General features: G+C 42.8%; 3 protein-coding genes across 8 annotated transcripts in view; 1 reads left to right on the forward strand and 2 right to left on the reverse strand.

Annotated features, from left to right (window-relative positions):
• LOC6543953 (contactin-associated protein-like 2) overlaps positions 1-24,123 on the reverse strand; it is a 60,770-nt gene that overhangs the window by 29,964 nt on the left and 6,683 nt on the right. For all 6 annotated transcript variants that reach the window (XM_026976538.1, XM_026976536.1, XM_026976535.1 and 3 more), the window contains 9 exons: positions 18,026-18,591; positions 17,607-17,880; positions 15,898-16,117; positions 14,591-14,726; positions 13,004-13,288; positions 7,106-7,636; positions 6,799-6,995; positions 2,882-3,214; positions 2,295-2,827 (listed from right to left, as the gene is read on the reverse strand). In XM_026976538.1, the coding sequence (XP_026832339.1) occupies positions 2,295-2,827; positions 2,882-3,214; positions 6,799-6,995; positions 7,106-7,636; positions 13,004-13,288; positions 14,591-14,726; positions 15,898-16,117; positions 17,607-17,880; positions 18,026-18,548 (3,032 nt within the window). In that variant the 5' untranslated portion in view covers positions 18,549-18,591. The remainder of the gene's footprint in view (positions 1-2,294; positions 2,828-2,881; positions 3,215-6,798; positions 6,996-7,105; positions 7,637-13,003; positions 13,289-14,590; positions 14,727-15,897; positions 16,118-17,606; positions 17,881-18,025; positions 18,592-24,123) is intronic.
• LOC26526778 lies at positions 8,655-10,173 on the reverse strand. The gene has a single exon (XM_026976540.1). It carries the CDS (start codon positions 10,020-10,022, stop codon positions 8,865-8,867), a length of 1,158 nt encoding a protein of 385 aa, XP_026832341.1. The 5' UTR covers positions 10,023-10,173; the 3' UTR covers positions 8,655-8,864.
• LOC6544075 lies at positions 20,441-20,904 on the forward strand. Its single transcript, XM_001971896.3, has one exon. The coding sequence runs from the start codon at positions 20,502-20,504 to the stop codon at positions 20,766-20,768; it is 267 nt and encodes an 88-aa protein (XP_001971932.1). The 5' UTR covers positions 20,441-20,501; the 3' UTR covers positions 20,769-20,904.

Here is a 24,123-nt window from a genome sequence, read left to right on the forward strand (position 1 = left end):
GAGCCAATGATAGATGGCCCAATGGTCTCGGCCAGCACATGCACACATCCGGAGACTTTAGCTAGAAGTTAACCCATTTTTTCTTGGCCCAGACTGTGTGTTTCGTTCTGCATTTTTCGGTCGTAGCCAACCAGAACGCCATTCATTCATGGAGGCAAACAAACAAACAAGTGCCAGGAAAAAATGAGAACGAAACCAAAGTCGGAGCTGTTAAGGTTTCGAATTGATTTACTGAAAGCGGAAATTAGTGACGCAGGCCGAAAGCAGCAAAAAAAATAAATACAAAAACCGGGTGGCAGCAACAAGCGACTGGAAATTGCTGCCCCCAGATGTTGCCCACTTTGCTGCGCATGATGAATTGTCAAAAGGGTTCAAAAGCAACCCGAATCGTCCCTATAGGGCTGACCTTCACAAAAACTGAAGTCACAAGGACGAGGATTTGCAAAGAAATTAGGCGTAAAGACTAAATTTGTGTGCTCAAAGCCATTCATTTTAAAAAGGTCCACCATGGCAGGCAAAATTTCACGGACAAACTTTCAGCGAGCAAAAAATGAACGAACGCATGAATAAGTAAGCTGATCAATCCACCAAGGATTGCCAGCTGTACAATAATTTGAAATGAATTGTATTATTGTGATGGGCTTTGATCTGAATTTAATTTTTTTAATTATGAGAGGCTATAGATACGCTTTTAGTTCTATAAGTCGCTATATGGTAATAAAGTGGGTTTGCACTGTACTTATTTTGTTATAAAAGCAAGTAGAAATATGTCAAATGAATATACCCTGCTGCAAAAAATAAAGTACATATAAATTGTATTATTTTGATGGGCTTTGATCTGAATTTAATTTTTTTAATTATGAGAGGCTATAGATACGCTTTTAGTTCTATAAGTCGCTATATGGTAATTAAGTGGGTTTGCCACTGTATTTATTTTGTTATAAAAGCAAGTAGAAATATGTCAAATGAATATACCCTGCTGCAAAAAATAAAAATAAGAGGAGTAACGAAAGAGTTGTTCGACAATATGTTGGCTGAGCACACAAAAAATAAGGATGGGCAGCGGGATCGGGAGGAGATATGCCAGGACTTAGCCATAAACCTTATTAGCGCTGGGGCGGAAACATATTTGCCTGACATAAATACCAAACTCTGGCCTTTTGTTTTGCACTTTTGCAATTTTGCCGCATTTTTCTCCATATGCCGCTCATTTCCTTCGGTTCGTTTGGCTTTTTTAAGGGTTTCGTTACCAGTCTACCTTGCATAAACGGCGTTTGGCAGCCGCTTATGCTGCCCAAGCTTTCGGCACCATAAAATTGAATGCTCCAGTGCATGGCAACAAATGCGGCAGATACTCGTATAACTTTGGCCCACAGGCTCATGACCCGATGAGGGTCTTAAAAGAAGGCAAATTTCAAGAGCTAAGCAAACACTAGATCTTGGCCAGTTCAGTGGGCCGAGGTCCATGACAAATTAAACAGGGCAGATGGCACCGGAGCGAAACCACACACACACACAGAACTGACACACATACGTGTATATCGATGCCTTTTGAAAGTGAAGTCAAGTTGCAGTCAGTTTTCCCTGGAAAATAGAACACAGCATCTGTGCGTGATGGGCAAGTATGTCAGTTGGCATTAGGCGAACTTTCCGCCCAGCCATTTATATTATGCATGTGCGAGCAATTAATTTAAGTTTCGTTTACCATTGAAACGCCGACACAAAGGGCAAGCATTTACCCCTGCCCCAAAATTCTGGATTTATATTGTTGGATTACCGCACGTACTATATTGTCCACTGGAGCAGAACGCACACATAATTGCACCGGGAATCGGAGGAGCTGGCTTGGGATACGGTGATAATCCTGGGTGCACCAACAAGTTAGGCAAATAGACTGCAACATTAATTGTGTGGCGAGCGGTGGACCAAATGATCCACAAGCACAGTCCTAGTTCCGAGTAGTGGGATGTGGAATAGGGGTTTTAAAACATACGCAACTCGACTTTGGATAATGTGTATAAGCCCTCAAATGCAATAAAGCATGAAGTCAACTTAAAAGCAGCCTAAGATATGCAGTTCATCATAATTAAGGATCGAAAACATATGGTTCCATACTTTGGGATATTTAAAAACCTAATTCCTATAATAAAATTCTGCCTATATTTTCCCAGCCTTTTATCCACAGTGCCCAAAGCCCTGGGCCCTATTCAGTATTGTCTTATTTGCGGTGACGTGGCCCAGCACGTAAATCACAAACACCCAGCTCCCGGAGTGGGTGTGCTACCAGCTCTTACCTCTTGACATTGCCCAGGAAGTCGACGGTAAGATTCTTGGCCGAGGATGTGAACCAGGTGGCCGAGTGCAGCTCCAGCTGAGCACGGTAGCAGTCGTACTTGATGTACTGAGTGCAGTACAGTGAATGTGAGATGAGTTCCTGCAGCATGTGGGGTGAGAACTCCCTGTATCTGATGTTGAAGCTGAAGTCCGATTCCCTGGCGGATCGCACATCCACCTGGCTGGGGAGATTGTGCTCCACAATCGTTTTGGTGGCATTCTCAAGGCTCTGGAAGTCGCACTTGACATGGGCGGGCGGAAAAACACCATTGCCATCGATATCGATGAGGTAGACATCCGATTTTGTGAAGCCCAACAGTGCCAGCTCCTCACAGGTCTTTCTGTATTTGGTAAAGTGACAGTTTTTGCCAATATAGCCGGTGTGCTTGCAATCACAGGTGACTCGATCGTCCTTTACAAAGCATTTGCCACCATGCTCACACGTATTGGGTCTTTTGCAGGGATCTATGTAGTTGCAGTTGTCCAAGGCCACCTTAAAAATGAATGTTAAATAAATACTAAATTAAATATTCCAAGTCTACAGTACCTCGCCCACAACTCGCTCAGTTTTCACCACATGTCGCGGCTCGATCAAGTGTCCATTGATTTCTATGTCCCGTATGCAGCCTACCAAGCCCATGGCCGCGGATTTTAAACTACTGCCAATGATCAGCTTGTCACCGATGTTGAAGGTTAAGCCGTACATCTGGCTGAGGGTGTGGCGATAGTCCACCGTGAAGCGAATCTCGCCCAGCTTATAGTCCAGCTCCACGCTGTGCCAGGAGGTGGCCCTATTGATTTTAATGGTGGTCGAGTGGGTTACATTGTTGTTGACATCGGGGACCAGATCGAAACTTAGTTTGTCCGACGTCAGACGTATCTAATGGATGGGCGGCGATTTTGCAATTTCCGGTGGAGTTCCAATGGCGGAGTTGTATTTTTTTGTTAGCGAGCCATTTGGGAGCCATTGTTGCCGCCGACGGAAGTTGCACGTAGAGACGAACAAAATGCGAAGCCGCGCATTAGCGTGTTGCCAAATATTAGTTTTTGTCATCGACATCGGCGCATGTAAAGGGGCAGAGAAAAATACAAAATTCTGTTAGCATTAGGAGATTTGAATGTGTGTACGTGGAAATAAATCAAAATTGCGAAAATGCCTGAAATGCTGGACTGCACAACCACACTGAAATACCCGCCTTTGCCATTTTGCCATGCACACACATTTCAATTTAAATGCCTTTGTGCATTAGCTTCGCTTAAATCATATTACGCATACGCCACGTGGCCACGTTGAGTTTGCCATTTGCCGAATCAATCGGCCAATCGGGGGGAGTAGTTGTTGAAATTGCAGCCCATTAATTTGCAGAAATGGAAAGGGGATTGTGTAGCGGATTCAGTATGGTATTTATACCCGACTCTTTATCATTCGCTTGGCCCTTAGTAACCAAATACCGCTTTTCTTGGTGTCGTATGCAGCAATAATTACTAATGAATGTGAGCGTGGCTAGGCTGCTGTTTTCAGGAACTAGTTCCAAGTGCGAGCTACTATCCTTTAAAGTTAACACAAATAACCCCTGCAATTGACTATCTGATTGCTGATAAGCGAAACGCCGATTTTAAGGTATTAAAAGGTCAGCCAGATTAGCGCATAAAATGTACAAATTTTATGGACAAACAAATCGCGCAGATAACCTTGCCATAAGCTATTTATCCATCTACAAAACGGTTTGCCATTATGCCGCTAATTTGATAGCTATATATGTGCATATAAATATTATCCCGTTTGCTAACTGCAGTCTATTATTTTATGAAATGGGAAAAAATATTTATTGAAATTTTATGAACTTGTTGGTGCCGCTGATGATGCAACGCAGCTCAGCACAGTTGCAATTTGTACATGTCCCTTTAAATAAATGTACCAACAAGCTGGTGAGTGTGTGTGCATTGTGTGTATGGTGTGTGTGGTGTGTATAGTCCGTATTTATCTATGCTCATTGTGTTTTGCGCTTTTGCGCCGCTTATGCAAAATGGCAAACACTCAAATTTTATTGCATATTTCATTAGATTTTTGTCAGAGCGTTTTGTTTAAAGGCAAACACATTCGTCGCACTCTGTGACAATATTTCAAATGATTTTTATTCCTCCGTTGCCATCGCGATTTTTGCTGTTTTGTTTGCCAATTTCGCCCATTTGCGCGCTGTCAATAAATTCGATTTTTGATTTGTGATTCGCGATTTATGCGGGCGCATAGTTTTTATGTCACACCGCCCCAAAAACCGAACCCTCTGTGCAGCCAGTGACATGACATTCCATGTTGCATGCGCTTGTTTTGGGCTGCTGTATGGAAGGTTCTATTTGGGTTGGGTTTTTGGTTTTTTCGATACTCGAATGAGTGACAGAGGGGTCGAAAATACTGTTGGCAATTTATTAGTTTGTTGAGCTGCATACGCAACACGCAGGTGGCAATTTTGTGGCCTACGCCGGGGTAAATAGTAAATAAATAAGAGCTCGTAACTGATGCGTTTTTGGAGCTGACAACTGCAGATAGCATATTGCGAAACTATAAAGCTGCGGGCAGCATTATAGCCTTAAGTGGGAAAATACATCAAATAGCACTCAAAACCTATTAAAATTTATAATAAACAAGGATTACCCTCGGAAAGGTGCGTAAAACGGTACGAAACGCCATCAATACACATTGTGTACATCAATACAATTGATTTTAAACAACGATTATTAATTTTTTAAATAAAATGCCATTTTAATTCCTAGACCTATTATTTCCACTCGAATTGTCTGTACTAGCCATCTGACAGGCAGCATTTGAATAATTCGCGAAATAAAAAATATAAACAAAGCCATATTATTAAAACTGACACAATCAATTTAGTATTAATTTGGGTGCGCATAAATCGTCAAATGGCAAATAAGCCGTAGAGTCAGTCGATGCAAAATTGAATGGCTTGCGGCATAAATATTCATTGGCATTACAACAACATCAATTTTATTGCAATGCCAATAAGTCAGAGTCACTGCAGTGGCATTTTGGGTTTATTTTTGAGGGGGCGAGTGCGACTTGCAATCAAAAGGAACAAAATCAACAATAAAATGCAAATAAATACGGCCGGAACACATGCATATTCTCTTTAGTACGTCTACGTACATTGCCCAAATGACAAGTAACCAAATAAACGTTCTTGGACAGGCCAAGACAAGGTTTATTTGTTTGTTTGCTTAAATGCAGATAAATGCCTCTGACATCCATATAAACATCCACATCAAAGACAGGCCAGTGTGTGGGATTAAGTTGGGTTTTTGGGGCAGCATTGTTGCCCCAGTGGCATTAAGCTGTTGAATTGTTTTTGTGATCGATTACAACGCACTTTTATGCCGGACCTCAATCTGTTTGGCCCAGTATCTCTCTGCTTGTCTGGTTATAAATTGGTATTTCATGGAGGCATTTAACTTGCTTTCAATTGTTGTGCGGCGGCCATGACATAAATCTATAAACATTTTTATTTCAAATAAATTGCCTGCCGCTAAATGTCACAGAAATGATAAATGAAACATTTGCTGAGCCATTATGGTTAATATCGGCTCTTCTTCGTTTACAAATATGCATAAAAACTAAAGTGTACTTATTCTTAACATTTGCCTATATGTTAAGTCACTCTTTATATCTATTAGATGAGAAACTTCCGTCTGGCAAAAGCTTATCTTCTGGGCAGATAAAAGATATTCAAAGCACACAGTCGCTTTGGGCTAACGACGAATGAGTAATGCCAAACAATTACAAAACACTAAGCTCATTTGACTTTTCATTGCATTAGCCGGAGTCGAGTTTCACTCAGCACCGCTTAAATTTAATTGCATTTTCCGCATTTCCCCAATGGCAGTCCGTATTTTTGGGTACATTTTCCATAGCCCCACAATGTATGCTACACTGCATGCTGCATGCCTGTGAATCCTGCCAAATGCGGATGTGTGTGCGTGTGTGCGTGTGTGTGGGTGTGTGGGTGCTTTCGGCTGGCACGCAAGCCTTCGCAATGCAAGTTTCAGAAGCACACACACGCAAGCAGTCGGCACAACCACATGCACATTTGATTTGCATTTCATTCTCTCAGTCGACGGCTCTTTCGCTCTGCTAAGTCGTCTTAAGCAGCACGTCTCTCAGTGGAAGCGTCCAGCTGTTGTCTGTGTGTGCGTGCTGTGGCTGTGTGTAATGAGTGTGTGTGTGTGTGTGGCTCAAGAGCTCAAGGAATGAACGAATGAGCACTGGGAAACAGTATGCATTTTATGAACAAATGAATATTTGGGATATTTAGGGATCTCGAGAAAATTTGGTAAGAGCTCCTTAGGCGTTGTTTTCAATTTCTTTGTCTTCCATAATCTGCTGTAGATCTCTCAAGCCCCGTTTCTTGCGGTGCACAATGCTTCGGTGATTGCTTGAATGCTCACACTTACCTCCCAGAAGCCATTTCCGGCACTGGTCGTTACGTCACTGTAGGCCAGCACTGCGCCCGGCCGACTGCTGCGGAAATCGAATTTAATATTAAATTCCTCGGCGTGATTTATGGGCCACCAAATGTGTGATGTCGCAAAGGGATAGGTGATGGGTATGACATTCACTTCGTTCTCGACGAACTCCGCCTCCAGCACGCCTGACCCAGAAAATGAGATTGTACACCGGTTCGTAAGAGTATGCCGAATATTTTGAAAGCAAATCGCTGCACTCGCACTCGCACTCGATATTAAATTGCTCAGCACTCACCGTGATAGTGCACCTTGGGATTTCCCCGTTGCAGTTCGTACAGTATGGAGATGTCGTTGTAATAGACATACTTCAGGCTGCCCACGAAATTGTTATGGGAGGCCAGGCCCTTCTTCTTGTGCAGCTCGGGTCCGCCGCCGAAATATAGCTCCGGATCGAAGAGCATGTTCCCACTGGCCGTGGCTGGCAGCTCCAGGACCTTTTGCTGTTGATCCAGGATAATGCTCACCGTTCGCTGTTCATGTAGTATCGTCAGATTGTGCCAATAGCCGCGCGTCAAGTCGTCGGTGAGCACCGTACTCATCACATTGTCCCCGAAGTCCATTTCCACGTGTACCGACTGGTTCTTGATGGATGCCGCTATATACTGATGTTTTAGCGACTCTCCACTGGCGTAGAAGAGGGCTGAATCGTCGAAGTTCGTACGGAACATCAGACTTATGCGCCTGGTGGACGAGTGCACTCGATCCTTCCAGTCGTATATCCTGTATGACACATAGCTGGCTCCGCGTAATGTGATTATGGTGGCCGCTGAAGAATAAATGGGCGGAAATTGAATATATAATGAAATTGTATTCCTAAAGAACGCTGAAATATTTGTATACAACTTTGTCAGCCGTTAAAATCAGTGTGATAGTTATTAAACGATATAAACTGCTTTTATGATTTAAACGTTCTACAAGCATGCCAATTACTTGAATTTTTATTTGTCAAGGACGCTCTTTGACAAAAAAAGAAGTACAATGTTTTAAATACAACATTTAAGCACCCGTATAAAAACTAAACTTAATTTGTGTCTGATTTTTCATCATCGACAATTTAATCTGAAAATTTGAGCCGAATACTCGTAACAATAACCGGAAAAAAGCATTCGCGTAAAACACCTGTAAACTTTTTCGCTGCTAAAAAATTTGTTTGGCGTATTTGGCATTTTTGCACATATAACACGCAATGCTTAAAAGTTTAAACTTTAAAGGCTGTTTCCTATTTTTACTCCCTCGCCACTTGTACATTATCTGCCCGCTGCCCCAAGAAACAAAAAGAAATCGCAGAGAAAAAGGAAACAAGCAGATTATATTGTTTGCTCTATGGCCGCCTTTAGGCATTCGCAGGATGTTCCTGTTTTCCCACTCTTGATTCGGATCCGGGCCACTTGTCCTGCCCGTGGACCAAATGTGCAAATCGTGTAACGCGCCATTTTCGTGCATTTTTTTGTGGCCGCTGGTGGTGCAGTGGGTAGTGGTTGCCCACAATGGGTGGTGTGGGTGGAGTGGGTGGTGCCGTGACAGCAGCCGCGTTTGGGCCGCTTATCTGACACGACACACGTGGGCCGCGCCCAGCCGATAACGCATCACAACCTATGCAAGCTGTGGGCAGTGTACCACTACACTGAGAAAAGATCCAGGCACTGAATTACCAATACTTAGGGAATACATTATGTTGTATCTCCGGCTTTGAAACTACTTTAAACTACTACTTATCTGACCAATCTATCTTATAATTATACTTATAATTACAGCTAAAAAGTTTACTAAAATATTTTCCATATTTTTTTGCAGTGCCCTGGCACCGACGCAAAAACCAGCTGACTTCATAATTTTATTTGCATTTTGTTGGAGAAAAAACAGTCTGCTGCATTGGCCCACAAAGGTGTGCTGCAATTTAGTTGCTTTGAGTGCAGCCCGTTCGCTGGACTTATGTTAATGCAGCTGCATAATGAGGCGGACGACGCATGGGCTCCCAAACTCCCATGCTCCCATTAGAGCAGGCCACACCGCGTGACAATCACGGTTTTCTTGGTCTTGCCATTTTTGGTGCCGAACTCGTGGCAGTTTTGGAGCACCCTCAGGCCACCGCAAACCCGTCCAAAGATGACCCGCTGCCAGGGTATCACCGATGGCTTGAAACTGATGGTGTAGCTGAGGAGTCCTTGGGGAAAGTGACGTCGATAGTCCCATGGGTAGGATATCACCCCGGTCAGCTTGCTGGGATCCAGAAAGGAGTACTTGACGCTGTGGTGATTGCGCAAGGGATCATCGCCCACCGGGACAAGTTCGCCCTCCATCCACAGATTGGAAAATATGCGCAGAAAACGATGGCATTCTACATCGTTGTGGGTGGCCATACGCACGAATTGCAGCACCACTTCCGGACTGAGTTCCGTGTAGAGCTGCAGCAGTAATCTGCCCAGGAACTGGTTATTCTCCCGCACCGCCAAGTCGAAATAGATTATGGGTCGCAGCAGGATATGGGCACTACGTTTGCCCAAACGGGGCGATGGCATGTATGGCAAGAAGACACTGACCGTTTCATCGGAGGCCTTTTGCTCGAGTGGCTTGACGGGCGTCACCCAAGGATTGTGGGAATCCACCTTGGATTTGACCTTCGAGAGGCGACACCCGAGCTGCCTGTTCTCCTGGCTCAGGCGGTCTGCCAGTTCGCGGATCTTGTTCCGATTCGACTGAAGGGCGGGAAAATGGCGGTTGAAGCTATCCACGCCCCCCTTCAGTCGATTGGTCTTGCTGATCCTTCCCAGAAGTCCCAGATTTTGTCGAAAAATCTCCTGTTTTTGGGTGAACTCGCTGGCTAATTGGCTGCGATTGAGAAGGCGAGCATGGTAGCCCAGCGAGTCCCCCGTAGATTTTATACTCTTGAGACGTCTATGGTCGATCTGCGATTGTCGTACTTCAATCATGCTTTTATAGGTGACCGGATTCAGGTCCATCGCCTTGCCAGCAGATTTCATTATCTTTCGGAATTGCGCATAGCTGGGCATTTTATTATTCAATATCTGGGCCCGGACTTCCTTATTTTGCATCACCAGTTCCTTGGCCACCTTTTTGGCACGCAAATGAATGGATCGACTGGTTGGGGTTTTTACAAAAAACTCCGAGAAGCCAACTCCACGGTTATTCATTCTGCTTCAAGAGGGTTTACTGTACACTGTGTTGACGATTTCCGCACAAGATTAACTTGCAAATTTGTGGACTTAGCAATTTGTGGCGATGTGTTTGTGTTTGGGCTAAGCAAACTAAAACACAGACACCAAATTTCTTGGGTTTATCGAGTGTGACTTATTAACGAATAGCCAGCTTAGTTGGTACAAACATATCAGTCGGGATAATTCATTTGAACATTTCAATCTATTTAATTTGGCTGAACATAATCTCTTATTTTAAGTCTGCTATGAAGCTGACAACAAAACATATTCATTTGAATTCTCTGAATTTGTTTAAATAATACTGATGCATTGATTTTAGGCAACGCGATATGCAAATAATTTATTTATTAAAGCCATGGCACTAACAAAACGTGTGACATTGTTTTTCGGGCAAATGAGACCACAACACACTGTTTTGTAGTTTTTGTGCCGTCGAGGAGAACCAGCCACCATATTAACATGTTTAAAAATAAATTGAGTACACAAATTTAATTTAAACATGACTGTCTAAAAGGAAACGTTTGCTGGGGTGTTTTATGTAATTTTAAAAAATAATGCTAATTGAAATTGAAACACTAAAGCTCAACCCACCCAATTTAAAACTATATTCCTAATATGTGCTTTCCATGCAGTTTTAGATCAAAAAAGGGCCTGAAAATGCATCTCTGCCAGCTGCATGATGAATGCCAGTTCAGCTGACAACTGTCGACCAAAGTGGAGAGATGAACTAAGCTCGGAGTCATCATATCACAGGACATAGCAGGACATGCTGCCATGGCCCACCCTCAATCTGTCCTGTTTGCCAGCATTTCAATTCGCTTATGCCGGAAGAAGGCGAAAAATCTTGTAGTCTCTTTCAGAAATGTTGATGCCTGGTTTTTCGGGGGCTAATGATTTCCCCAACTGAGCGCATTTCGTTGACACTTTTAGCATGGAAAATTGCAAAAATCCGAATGAGTGCAAAGAAGGGCTTTTCCGGCTCTGACTGGGTTCAGGGTGACATCCACATGGACAGGCTCGTCCTTGTACTGGCAGTTGTCATTTTAGTTATTGCATTACAAAAGCGTCTGCGTTTGATTGTGTCCCGTTTCCCCTATACCCTGTACGAATTTGAATTTTCAACATTTTCGCGCACTGAGCGAAAAGCCTGCTGCTGGCGCTTTACTGGGTACTTATTTCCATATTTTCCAAAAGAAAACAGAGACTAGGATACAAAACGGAAAGAAAATCTGCTATGAACAATATATTAATGGCACCTTCTTCAGCAGAAATGGATTCACTTCCATCAGTTAGTATCTTTTTTCTCACGGTGCAGCTGTAGCACCGTGCGATATGTGCGAGGTTTTAATGGCCTGACACTGTTTCCGTTCCAGGAGCAGTTCAACATGCAGCCGGCAAACCAGCGGGCGGTGGGCGGTGTTCCAGTGGGTGGGTGTGGGTGCGGTACATCTGTGTAATTTGCCTGCACTTGCCGGCGCTCGTTACGTAATTGTGATCAGTTGCAGCGGCAGCGGCAGCAGCAGCAGGCGTTGTAAATGCTCGACAAACTCGCACGTCACGGCGGTCGCTCGATGTCCTTGACAGACGCCATTTAGACAGATAGAGAGCGAAATAACCAGATAGAGGGCACGTCGAATTTTGCAAAATGGCCAACGCAACGGCCAACCGTTAGCGTTTTTCTTTTTTGTTCATTTTGCAATTTGCAGCTGTCCGTTGCATCAATACGCCACCTCACTTTTTCCCGAAAAAAAAGGAAAATAAAAAATAAAAACTCATATCCCCCGGACGTCGCTTAATTCCACTGCCACCCGCGAAGTCAGGATTTTGTTTTGGGTTTTTCCTTTTTCATTGCTGGCATGTTGTGCTGGTCATCTTTTGCATGCAAATTTTCAGCAAACATCTGAAATGCAATGGTGGCTAAATCTGAAGAATGCATGCTGAGATGCCCTAACTTGAGTTGAGCTTAGCTAGGTAACTCGATTTCGGAGTACTCAACGTGGAATATTTAAATGAATAAAAATGTAAATAAATGAAATATAGTTAATTATAGTGATGGGCTTAAAAATGAAGTGGTAAAATTCAGTTCAACAAACTAAATCGCCTTAAAGAAGTGCACATTTTACGATAATATTTAGCCGAGCAAAGTAAGGGTAAATGCATTTCCCATGGGAGCCCAATAGCCAACTTCCACTTTCGTGCTGGAATGCAAGGTTAGTGCTTGGAAAGTGCCCGGAAAATTGGGCAATGTCAAAAAAACATAAGCGAGCTGCTCAATTTTTAATAGGCTTGCCTATATAATGGCCTCGCGTGACTTAATTGAGATTATGGCGGCCTGGAATTGGCTTTATGTCATTAACTAAATGTCGGATGTTGCTGAAGGGTGTGCGGGGCTTATATATCGAGCTTAACAAACTAATTTTGCGCACATTTTGCGCTGGCTGGCGTGGCCCAAGCTGGCCGGCAGTCAAAAAGTCAAACACTATTTTGCATAATTTATGGTCAGGTCATTAGCGTGTTTAAAACTGTAGCGACCAACGAGGGGGTAGGGCAGTGCCAGTGGCTAACCACTGGCAAACAAACATAGTTTATAATTAAAACAAAATGGCGCCCCTAGGGTCATGTGCGGATACAGATATATATTGGGATTTAGACAGAGTTGGATGGATGTGAATGACACTCGCAAAAAAGGAACGAAAGTGTCAGTTGGATACTCGAAATGAAGTACATAGTTGGTTTTGTAGTATTTAGAGCGGTGTTTAATTAACCTATTCTCAGCAGCTAACAAACAAAATGAAACTACTAATTTTAGGAACGGAAATTACTCAAATTGTGCTTTTTTCATTACTTTGTCATGGCTAATTACCCATTTTAGAATTACTGATATCTTATTTTCTACATAAAAGTATATTTTGGTTAGAAGTGAAATGTATTTGATACTTTCTGGAACAAGTACTCACTGTAAATGTCGCAGTGCTCGCCCTCGTAGTGGGTGCCAAAGCAGTCGCAGGAGATTCCTCCGTAGTGGTTGATGCAGCGCGATCCCACGAAGCAGAGGTTGTGCCGGGACTCGCACATGTCCGAGCAGCCCTCGTTGACGTTCTCGTGCTTGGTGGCCACCAGGGGTGCGATGGGCAGGAGGTCGGAGGCGGCCTTGCCGGAGCTCAGGACCACATTGCGGATGCAGCCCACAAAGGACTCAGTAATGTATTTCACGCCGTGCAGCTTCTCCTCCGAGGAAAGGCCTGCGAAATGGGAGAACGGGTTGATGGGCGATGCGGAGCATTGGTCAGTGGTTTGGTCTTGGCTGGTATGCCGCATATTAATTAACATGCTGGATATTTGGATATGGATTTCGGCTATATCTGTGCGAGGGGCTTTGGTGGGCCATGGCCACTCCCATGTCGGTCGGGCATAACATAATTTCGTTGTTTACTGTTGAAAGTTTTGATGGGATTTTTGTTCGCTGCGGCTGCTGCCACAGATTTAAATATTGCTTAATTAAAAAAGTTGTCTCCATTTAGTTTTCGGATCGGCAAAGTAGGAAAGAGTTAGAGGTTCTACGGAAAAATGTTTTGCCTTTTTTAAAAGGATTATTATTATTTTATTTTCGGTTGCATTTAATTATTAATGGCTTTCATCTAGTCAGTTCTCAAAACAGAAAAAGTATTGCCTAATCCCAGTTAGTGTTGAATACATTTCACATTTCCTGATTTTTCTTTAAAAAGCAACTGCAACGAAAGCGTTTCTGCTAACACACAAAAAATTATGCACTTTCACATTCTAAATGTGGGAGTGTGAAAAACTAGACCAACATCATCAGAGTGCAATCAATGGGCCAACCCTTTTCCATGCCTCTGGTGTTCGCAACGTGAAATAATTAAATTTTCCAAAAACGCACCAAAGCAGCTTTCAAAGTCATACATACGAACACTTACAATTCAATGGGAAATGAGCAAGCTGAGTTTATAGGTGCAGTCACTCGACTTTTTGCACTTTTTGCATTCACTTGCAGAAAAGTTTTAAATTTGCCTTATTCCCGTGGTTACTATTACCTTTTAACCCCATTTATTTAATATATTTTATATATCAAATATGCAATGCAATGGTGTGAAACCAGCAGCCATATATCATTATTAAAATGCACTTAAAATCATGTGCAAACTTGGGAAACTTTTCTAAGCGTACTAATCTGTTCAATTTTCGTGGTATTTTTTATTTCAATAAAGTTGATTTAAAGATTTTTCCGTGTGCGTCGCCACCGCCAAACTGCAAATTCGATTTTCAATTTGCACATTTTTCGATTTTCGCCGACTCTCTAGTATGCTATTCTATTCCACATATATGTATATAAGCCCAAACTAAACTTTCTATGTGCGAATTTCGCGTACGAAAATCATTGCATATATTCAGGCGTTGCCTTTAATATGATTGATTGTGGGGCATCGGTGGCGTGTGTTGGATGTGGATTTTGGACTGGATTTGGCATTGGGAACGGGAACGGGAATGGAAACGGGAACGTACACACAATTGATTTGGGCACTCACCTCCGACCAGGACCACCGATGGCAGATTCGTGGAGACGCCGTAGTTGTACTCGTGATTCAGTCCTTTCAGATAGACCTCCTCCTGACTATTGTCGACGCGTGCAATTAATCTTGCGCCATGGACATCGATGCGCACCTGTGCAAAACAGACAGCGAGGGATCGGTTAGGAGCGCAAAACCAATAAACCAGCCAGCCGCCATTGGGGGCGTGGCATTTACACACAGACAAATGATAAAAATTTATGAATTTATGCGTTTTGGCTGCGAGCTGAAGTTGCAAGCGGCAAGCGATAAATTGTTGTTGCTACCGCTTTTGTTGCTATTTGTTGCTGCTGCTGCTGCTGCAACAGCATGGGTAAAAATCTACGAAAATGAATTGCAACTGCTGCGCGCACAAACTCATAGCTGGGATCAGCTGAAATTCATTAGGAATTTGCGTGTTATTTATGAGTGCCTGCATGTGTTTGCATGAGTGTGTGTGCGTGCACTGAGAACAAAGCTGAATGGCCGTATGGAACAAAGTTTCGAAAGTGCATCCAATCGCCGAATTTATGATATTTTAATTTGGTAAGCTTTGCTGTTTGATTCAGATGCAACTAAGATTACTAATAATTTTCATTTCAGCACTCAGCTGTCGTGGAAAAGTTTTCAAGGTAATTTCAAAAATATTTAGATGATTGCTTCTGGTTTTGCTTGTGTACTTTATACCATTTGCGATGAGGATGTGATTAGTAGAGGATCTGCTTGTTTTAAATATGAAAACATGAACTTAACTGGTATGCAGCTGCTGGTTTTTCCCCAGTTTCTGCCCCTGTTATTGATGATGATGATGCCGACGATGCTTGAGGGATTGTGGTTACCTATATGCGTGGCAAAGCAGCAGCAGAAGCAGCAGCAGCAGCATCGTGCAACAAACCAGCAGCAACATGCAACCAGCGGACCAAGCGCCATGTCCGAGGTGAGTTAACAAAGTTGAACGCACATAAATCAACTGGCTCGCTTTGTTATAAAAATTTGATAAAGCGTTTTGCACACATGCACCGGCAGCACACATGCCGCATTGCAATCTTGCTAATTGCTTGCTGAACGCATGGCCATGCTAATGTTGGCCAAAACGCCAGATGTTAACCGACCGCCCATTACCCTGGTGGCCCGAGGAGCCCACCAGAGGAATCAAGTCCACCGGAAGTCTGATAGCCCCGCAGGATTACAGCATTCGACCGACCAGCCGACCGGGTTTCTTTTGAGGGTTCTCGCCCAGACTTGACCCCGATTCCCATTTCGGGGAAGCAATGGTACACACTCACCATCACACTGTGCCATTCATCTCGATTTAGACTCTCGCCCACAGTGACACTCGTTGAATGCTTGCCAAAGACATGGACCACCTTCAGCTGGCCCTTCTCCACAATCACGTAGAGTGCATAGGGGTCCAAAATAATGCGATCCGGATTCTTAACGTTGTGATAGACGAGCAGGCCGTGCGGCAGTCGGGTGCGGAATTGGAATGAAATCTCACGGCAAAGTCTGCAAAGACAGAAAGGCGTAGAGCGGCTAGTGCATTAGCATTTCAGTTGCGGATGTGGGCTTCAAAAAGTAGCTCTATTTGGCATTCGGTTGAAGTGCTTTCAATATTCAAATTATATTATAATTGCATAACAAAATAACGTGCTGTTGGGAAACTAAGTGAGCCTACTATTTGATGTTTTATTGAGAACGTGGGGAAAAGCTATTCAAAATAAACTGCTACATTCATTTAGACACCCAGTTGTTTTGGTGGCTCTTTCGTAAGATCTCGTATGGCTCAACGAGTATTAGATATTTCTAGATAGACAACCCAGAGTGTTGCCAGAAAATAGCCAAGTTGGCCGGACTTTTAAGCACATGTGCGTGTTTGCCTGACAGAGTTTTAAATTTATTTGTTCTTTGCTCTTGACTGCTGTTGCCGGTGCTGTTATTTGTGCTGCTGCTGCTGCTGCTGCTGCTGCTGTCGGCAGCCACATGAGTTACAATTAAAACTACTGCTGCACAAATTGCCAAGTTGGCCAAGTATGTACATACGTAGTAGGAGCTACTGGCCAGCGGCAACAAGGATAACAAGTAAAAGTTCTATTTGGCAAAGTTATGTTTAATTTTATTTGCCTGACTGTCTACATGTTTGTGCAGCATGTGCACACAGTCCGAATTTAAATAATATTTTTTTTTCCTAATTTAATATGCAAATGTCAAATGTTTCTAACCAAATTGAATTTTGCATTTAAATACCCTAAAGTTCCTGGCCAAAAGTCGTTTTGCACCATTTAGATGTCACAACATGAGCCGAAAGCTTCTGGACAATTGAGCAGAAAATTAACTTTTGACCTGGTTCCTGGTACGCTTTTTGTTTTTGCCTTCTCTGACTGCCCCTTGATTGTTTTGTGTAAGCTGCCGATAAGACTGCAGTCCCCCAAGAAAATGGCCGAGAGAAAATCAATTTTCAAACTGTAAAGGCAACGTCAGTTTGGCTAATTGCTCTGCTGCACAGCACCCACCATTAACCCCATAAGTATGGACGTATTTTTAAACGACTTAAGCATTTTATAGACCTAATAACTTTGGCTGTCAGCTTAATTTTTGATTTTATTTCCACTCAAACGTCAGATTTAATTATGCTCTATTTAGAAAATTCGCTCTAGGTCTTTTAAGTCTCGCACTTACAGCACCAACATGAATAGCATTTTCCGTTGCTTGTGTGATTTTCAGGATTAATTGAATAAACGCTCATTGGTTCCATAATGGGAGAGGTGGTGCTTGGTTTTGGAAATGTGATTACTTAGATAAATACTGCCCATCTGTAAATAAAATTTAAAAATAATCCCTTGCGCTTCGTGGGGTTAAGCGAATCAACCACTTTTCAGCCAAAAGGCCAACAATCCGCCAAATGACGCGACTGCTGCAGCGAAGTGGCATGCAAAGGACCTGAAGCTGCCACCTGCCAGGTGGTCAGTTTCCCTAGCTGCACTTTCAGTCCACTCACCTTAATTGAAATGTCTGTATGATGTCGCCGTCCATTTGGATGAACGTGTTGTTCTTGGCGAAAATGAAAGTTTTTCCTTGGCCCGTCTCCGCGAAAGTCAACTCGGGGCCGCGCTGTTCGATGGGCACGGGCGTGGTTCCGTCCCCGCCCTCTGCCCCGCCCATTCCGTCCGGCGACTGAGCCGGACTCTGGGTGTACGGCAGACCCAGCAGCATGGAGCTCTCCGTGGTGCTGGGCTCACGGGTGGTGGATTGCAGGAACGGCGGCAGAGTGTCTGCAAGAGGTGTAATGCAAATTGCGATTATTGCTTCAAGCAAACTGCAAAATTAATCGGTGAAAATATGTATGTGATTGCAGTAAGGCTTGTAAGGATACTTAGTCACATACAAAGGTGTCTAAAAATGGCTGAAAATCCTTACGTGGTCCGCCGATGCAGTGGAACAGGCACTCCGCCTCGGTGCCAAAACGGTTCTGCGGATTGCCTTCACAGCCGCCCCAGATGAAGTTGGTGCACTCGTTGGTGGTTGGCTCGTAGCGCCACTTGTAGATGTACTGCTTGCAGGGACCCGGATCACCAGGACCCGCACACTTCTCGTACTGGTTGCTCTTTTGTCCTGGGATCATGGCCGAGTTGTTGCCACTGATGCCGCTGTTGCTGCCACCGCCGCCGGTGCCGCTGCTGCCGCCCGCCGGCGAGCCGCCCGCAGAGTTGCCTCCTCCGGAATCCGGTAGCGATTGTCCGCCGGGACTGCTGCCGGCCAATCCTCCGCCGCCGCCGAGGCTCATGTTGCTGCTCCCTATATTGCCGGGATTTCCTGCAATGAGGATTGGCAAAATGCCTCCACCGGCCACCACTGCATCCGTTGAGGTCATGTTTGGCAGGCTGAGACCTGAAGAGGAGCAGATGAGGGGCAGTAGTGCCAAGATATAAGGGAATGCCATTTTGCGGACGGAGGATAGGCAATGGCCTATTTTTCCTTGGGAACTGAAAACCAGAAAAGATTTTATTGGGTTAACTCGGTTGGGAAACTTTGTTGGATTCTTAAGACTACTCAGGAGCTGAAAATATTTGCTAAATCTCTTAATCTCTTCAATTTTTGAATATTACTTTTAAGATTGGGCCAGTTTAGCCACGCTACGTTTAGCTTTTTTGTGTTAAAATAGTTTAGTTTGTGTTTAATAGTTTAATTTAATCTCGCAAGGCACCGAATTCTCCTTTTTCGCAGCCGGAATTAAGTGGCTTCATCCTATTTTTGACCTTTTTTCCGGCTCATCCTTTTCTTTGTTCATTAGACTTCCTTGTAATTGCGCAATAAATTTACCAAGGCAATTTACTTGCATGTCACAAGAGCACAGAGCAGATATGAACAGAGACATCACAGCTTATGATTCCGGCTGCTAAAGAAGTTTACTATTGTCATGTGCGGCACTAAAATCCCATTTACATCATCGTGCTCATCATCATCAGTCAATGTCTCTGTTCCTCTGAGGCGACGATGCTGCATTTCTTGATGCCATTTAGCGAAGAGGAAAACGAACCAAGTTTTCTGCTTTCACTTCCGCCGGAAATGTGACACACACACACACACACCCACGCATACTTATACACCAACATATAAAAGACACTGGCTAGAGGAAGACGCATGAGCTTGGGTTGATTTACAAGTAGCTTAGCACCATCGAGCTAAAAAAGTGTCAAAAATTCCAAAATAATGATGCGCACAGTTTACACCAAATGGATGGATGGAGGGCGGTATATGAAAGTGAGCGGAAACTGCAAAGGAAATAGGAAATTAAGTTTTTCGCACACGCCCCGGAAAAGTTTGAGAGCTTCCCCATGGCTCAGATTATGGTTTGGACTGAAAGTTGGCTCAGCTTCCAAACGGGAGGCAGTTATTTTCCCTTTTTTGTCTGCCATTTCCGTTCATAAGCAATTTTTAATTGTGGCTTTCGTTGCCCGGGCAGCATGAAAAATGAGTGCAGGGTCGAGCAGCCGGACGGAGTTCATGCGAATTAATAAACCTCAAAGTGTTGGCGTGGCATTAGACACGGGTCCGTGTACGGATCGGGTTCTGGGTTATGGGTTCCGGGTCTAAAGTCGGGTCAACACGGCGAAAAAGAGCTGGGAAGCAGAAAAGTGTAGGGTTTTGAGGATAACATCAAAAGATGTGGACCAAGTTCATTAAAACATCGAAAACAAAATGTTTTCTTTTCCTTGTGATAAAATTTGTAAATTATGATTCTCTAAGTTAATTCATAGAAAACCATAAATTCCCTATTTCCCCACAATCAGTTCGATTTCCCTCAGTGTAGTCGCATGCTGGCAGAAATTATTGATGCATATGCCGGGCTGTCCAGGACGTGCGTGCCATCCTGTCGTTCGGTGAGTCCTGGCGAGCTGCACTGTCCTTTAGATGGATGGCCCAAAAATTCCATTGGATTTTGGCTGCGAAGCTGCATGACCAGGAAGTTTGCTAAATGTGTCCATGTGCCACCCCGCAAATCCCTCACTTTTCGTGGACCGAAGAGCAAAAGTTTACCTAACTTTGCTGAAGGACCCGCAAGGAAACCCACTGCCTGTCGGCCATATGCGAAGGATTGTGGCCTAAAGTGCATTAACGTACCAGCACGAGCAAGAAGGAAAAGAAAACTTGGACCGATAAACCATCTGTTACCTGCGTGGGAAGGCGATTAGAGAGCCCGGTAAAACGGTTCACAGGTAAAACAGCGCCCCAAAGGATTCGCTGCGAAAAATCAGAAAACCCGCAGGACAGGCCAAAAACACACAGGATAAACAAGAACTGGCATGCACATAGGAAGAGGTCCTTGGGAGCAGGTCCTTTAAAAACCACGACAAACTTCGACCTGCTACTCATTCGCCACTAACCCGCCAGCATGGAAGCATCAGTCGCCTACGCTTTATTTTTGCACCGCCAGGAGCTGCGGCGTCGCCAAATGCTGTACGTCCAGGTGTCCAGGACCAAGATCCAGTTGACCAAGGAGCTTATAGCCGAGCAGAAGCAGCGCTTAGCCAGCTGCTCATCCGAGGATCTGCAGATCCTCAGCAGGCAAACCCAGTTCAAACGGCAGCTCCAGCAGAAACTCAAGCACCGCAGCAAACAGCTGAAAGTCATTGCCAAGCAGCAGGAGGTGAGGGGTTGAGTCGATAAAGGATATTCCGACTTCCCTCGGGGCTACCAGTTTAATTAGTTTTCGCTTGGCGCAAATGATGTGTGCTCTTTAGTTAGTTAGTTTAGTTAGTCTTAGCTCAAAGAAATAAAATTTCCTATGCAAATCATGCAAAGTTGTCTTTGGAGATGCCCTCTCAAAATAAGGATGTACAAGTGGGGAGGTTTGGTTGGATTGGATTTTAAGAAAATTAAAAAAGAAAAAGTTAAAGTTTCTCAGTTATAATAATTTATTTATTTATACCAAAAACTCAAAGTTCTCCCTCATTTGAAGGCACAAATTGACATATTTATCTCTTTTTTATATCAATAACCAAGCCATTTACCCACATTTTCATGTTACTTTAAATAGTATCGTTGGTTCAATCGAAAATGAATAACATCCTTCCCATTTTTATTGGATTTGTAAGCCATTTATCAGCTCCGATATCAATAAGCTCCCGGTAGAATATCCTTAATTCAATCATTCACTATATCGAGCAACCACTCAAACATTAATTTAAACTCTTGCAGTATTTTACTAACCCCATTAAGGGTATTCATTGATCGATGCATTTTCCGCGAAACTTTTCGCACTTTTCCCGCCCTTCTGCCATTCCCTTCTCGCTTTTTACCGGCATCATAGCAAATGCAAAGCGATTTAAATTGAGCTCGCGCACGTTGCACGCCAAGAACAACAACAACAATAAAAATGGCAACAAAAACAACTAGTGCAACAACTATGTAATAACATCAGCCTGAGGGAATCCCCTTTTCCCCTTCTCAATTTTCCCCTGCCACCCATCCAAACACCACCCACTAAATTACACGTTTTGTTTCCACCATCGACACCTCCCTCGCCATACAGCTATACATAAATATATATGTATATATTGGTATATATTGCTATATACGTGTATAAAAACGACGGAGACATTGGAAAAAGAAAGCGCACAAGGCTGGGCGAAAAAAGTGGGAGGGCGAATGAAAGCAAAGTGAAGTCAAATTAAATTAAATGACAGATGTCTGACATTTTGATAGTCGTGCGTGAGGCTCTATGTTCCTTGGCGTGTCTGTGTGGATGTGCAGTCTTAACACATGCAAATAGTGCACTGAGCAAACACTTCTACTGCATTTGACCAATTTATATGGTTTTTCAAAGTTGAAAATTTAAATAATACAAAACTTTTTTTAGGTGTATTGTTTTATTGTGGAATATATACAGTGGTGGAAAAAATAATAGAAACAAGAATCGCTCCTGCATGTAAAACAAAATTACTAATTATGTACGAAGTGTGTGTGGATATGTATTTTAGCTGACTGCGGTTAAAAAAAAAGGCTATGTATATCTAGTATTTCATAGTTAGTTTTGACCCAAGGCAAACCCCTATTTTTGTAAATAAAAAAAACTCCAGCAGTTGTTTCTTGCAGTGCTTAAACGTGTGTGCATGTAAATGTCAAGTGTCGCAGGGCAAAATGCACATGCACTTACAGCGACAATGGCGGGGATCGATGGGCTTCGAGGGGGGTTCTTAGGGGGTTTTCCGGGGAAACTCCTCTGCTTGGAGCTGCTAGCATGTCTCCCAAGTGTTGGTCGCGTAAGGGTAATGAATTAAAATAACTTGATTGCATGAAATTGAACGAATTGTTGCCCAAGGAACTCGAGACACAAAATGGAAATGGGAAATGGTTTGGGCAGAAAATCGTGTACAGCGCGAATGCAAGTCGCGGAAATTGCGCTCCTAATATGTTAGTGTGTGTGTGTTAGTGTCTGGAAAATATTTACTGAAATTTGTATATTAAGTGACGACAACAATGGCGAAGACAGCAACAATGGCCTTTGCCATTGTTGTTCTAGTCTTTGATGCTGTTAGCGTCACGGTCGCACTCGCCAAGTGCGAAGTGTATCTCTTCCATATGTGCATGTGTGTGTGTGTGTATCTGTTGCACAATAGAAGTCAGGATGCATGAATGAGCGCTGCTAACTGCGTGGGAGGACTCTGAACGGTTCCAGGACCAAGGAAGGAACACGCAAGACAAAGGACACGGGAAGGAAGGCGGAAGGTCGAGAAACGAAGCGAATGCTGCAGGCATTTAGCCGTTCAGTTTCGCTTCACAAGACGCCCTCGTGTGAGTAAACTTCACAGTAGGTACTCACGGTAGAAATACTTATGCAGCAGATTTGTACAAAAAATAAGCAATTATAAGGGAAAACAGCAAATGTTCTCAGGCCATTTAAAATCGACTTTTTGGTAACCATACTTACAAAATAAAAACAAGATAGAATGCTATAGTCGAGTTCCCCGACTATCAAATACCCGTTACTCAGCTAGTGAAAGTGGAGTTTGAGGTATGAACTTCAGCCTTGGGACATTTTTTATTTTTTTTTAATTTCTACATTATTATCACATTAGAAAAATTACCAAAAAATTAAAAAAAAATAAAATTCTGAATTTGAATGCAGATATTTAGAGAATTGCTCCAGAAACATTTAGAGGTATGCCACCCCAAAATCCGATTAAGATAAGTTGAGTTATGGACTGTTGAACTTGAGTATTTGGCCATTTTTGAGTTTCTACATCATAACATCAGAAAAAATTACACGAAAATTACCAAAAAATTAAAAAAAAAATAAAATGTTAAATTTGAATGCAGATTTTTAGAGAATTGCTCCAGAAACATTTAGAGGTATGCCACTTCAAAATCCGATTAAGATAAGTTGAGTTATGGACTGTTGAACTTGAGTCTTTGGACATTTTTGAGTTTCTACATCATAACATCAGAAAAAATTACAGGAAAATTACCAAAAAATTAAAAAAAAAATAAAATTTTAAATTTGAATGCAGATTTTTAGAGAATTGCTCCAGAAACATTTAGAGGTATGCCACTTCAAAATCCGATTAAGATAAGTTGAGTTATGGTCTGTAGAAGTTCAGTCATGGTACATTTTTGACTTTCTATAAGATCATAACATTAGAAAAATTACCAAAAAATTACAAAAAAATGTTAATTCTAAATTTGAATGCAGATTTTTAGAGAATTGCTGGAGAAACATTTAGCTGTATGCCCCTTCTTTCTGCCTCTTACATACTTTTAAACGAATCTAGTATACCCTTTTACTCTACGACTAACGGCTATAATAAAGTTTGATAATATTATCTGATAATATTTCCGAGTCAGCAACATCAAAATAAATTGAATAATTTAATTTTCTTTATTAACAAATTCATAAATTAACCTTTTTAATCGAGAATTATGATCATTTAACCTGTCTCAACATATGTAAATTTAAATTTCACATTTCAATTAATATTAATTGCCAAGAGACCATATACAATTTAAGAAGACAG

This window comes from Drosophila erecta, unplaced genomic scaffold (assembly GCF_003286155.1).
Source record: "Drosophila erecta strain 14021-0224.00,06,07 unplaced genomic scaffold, DereRS2 tig00000021-arrow-pilon, whole genome shotgun sequence".
Taxonomy (NCBI): Eukaryota; Metazoa; Arthropoda; class Insecta; order Diptera; family Drosophilidae; genus Drosophila; species Drosophila erecta.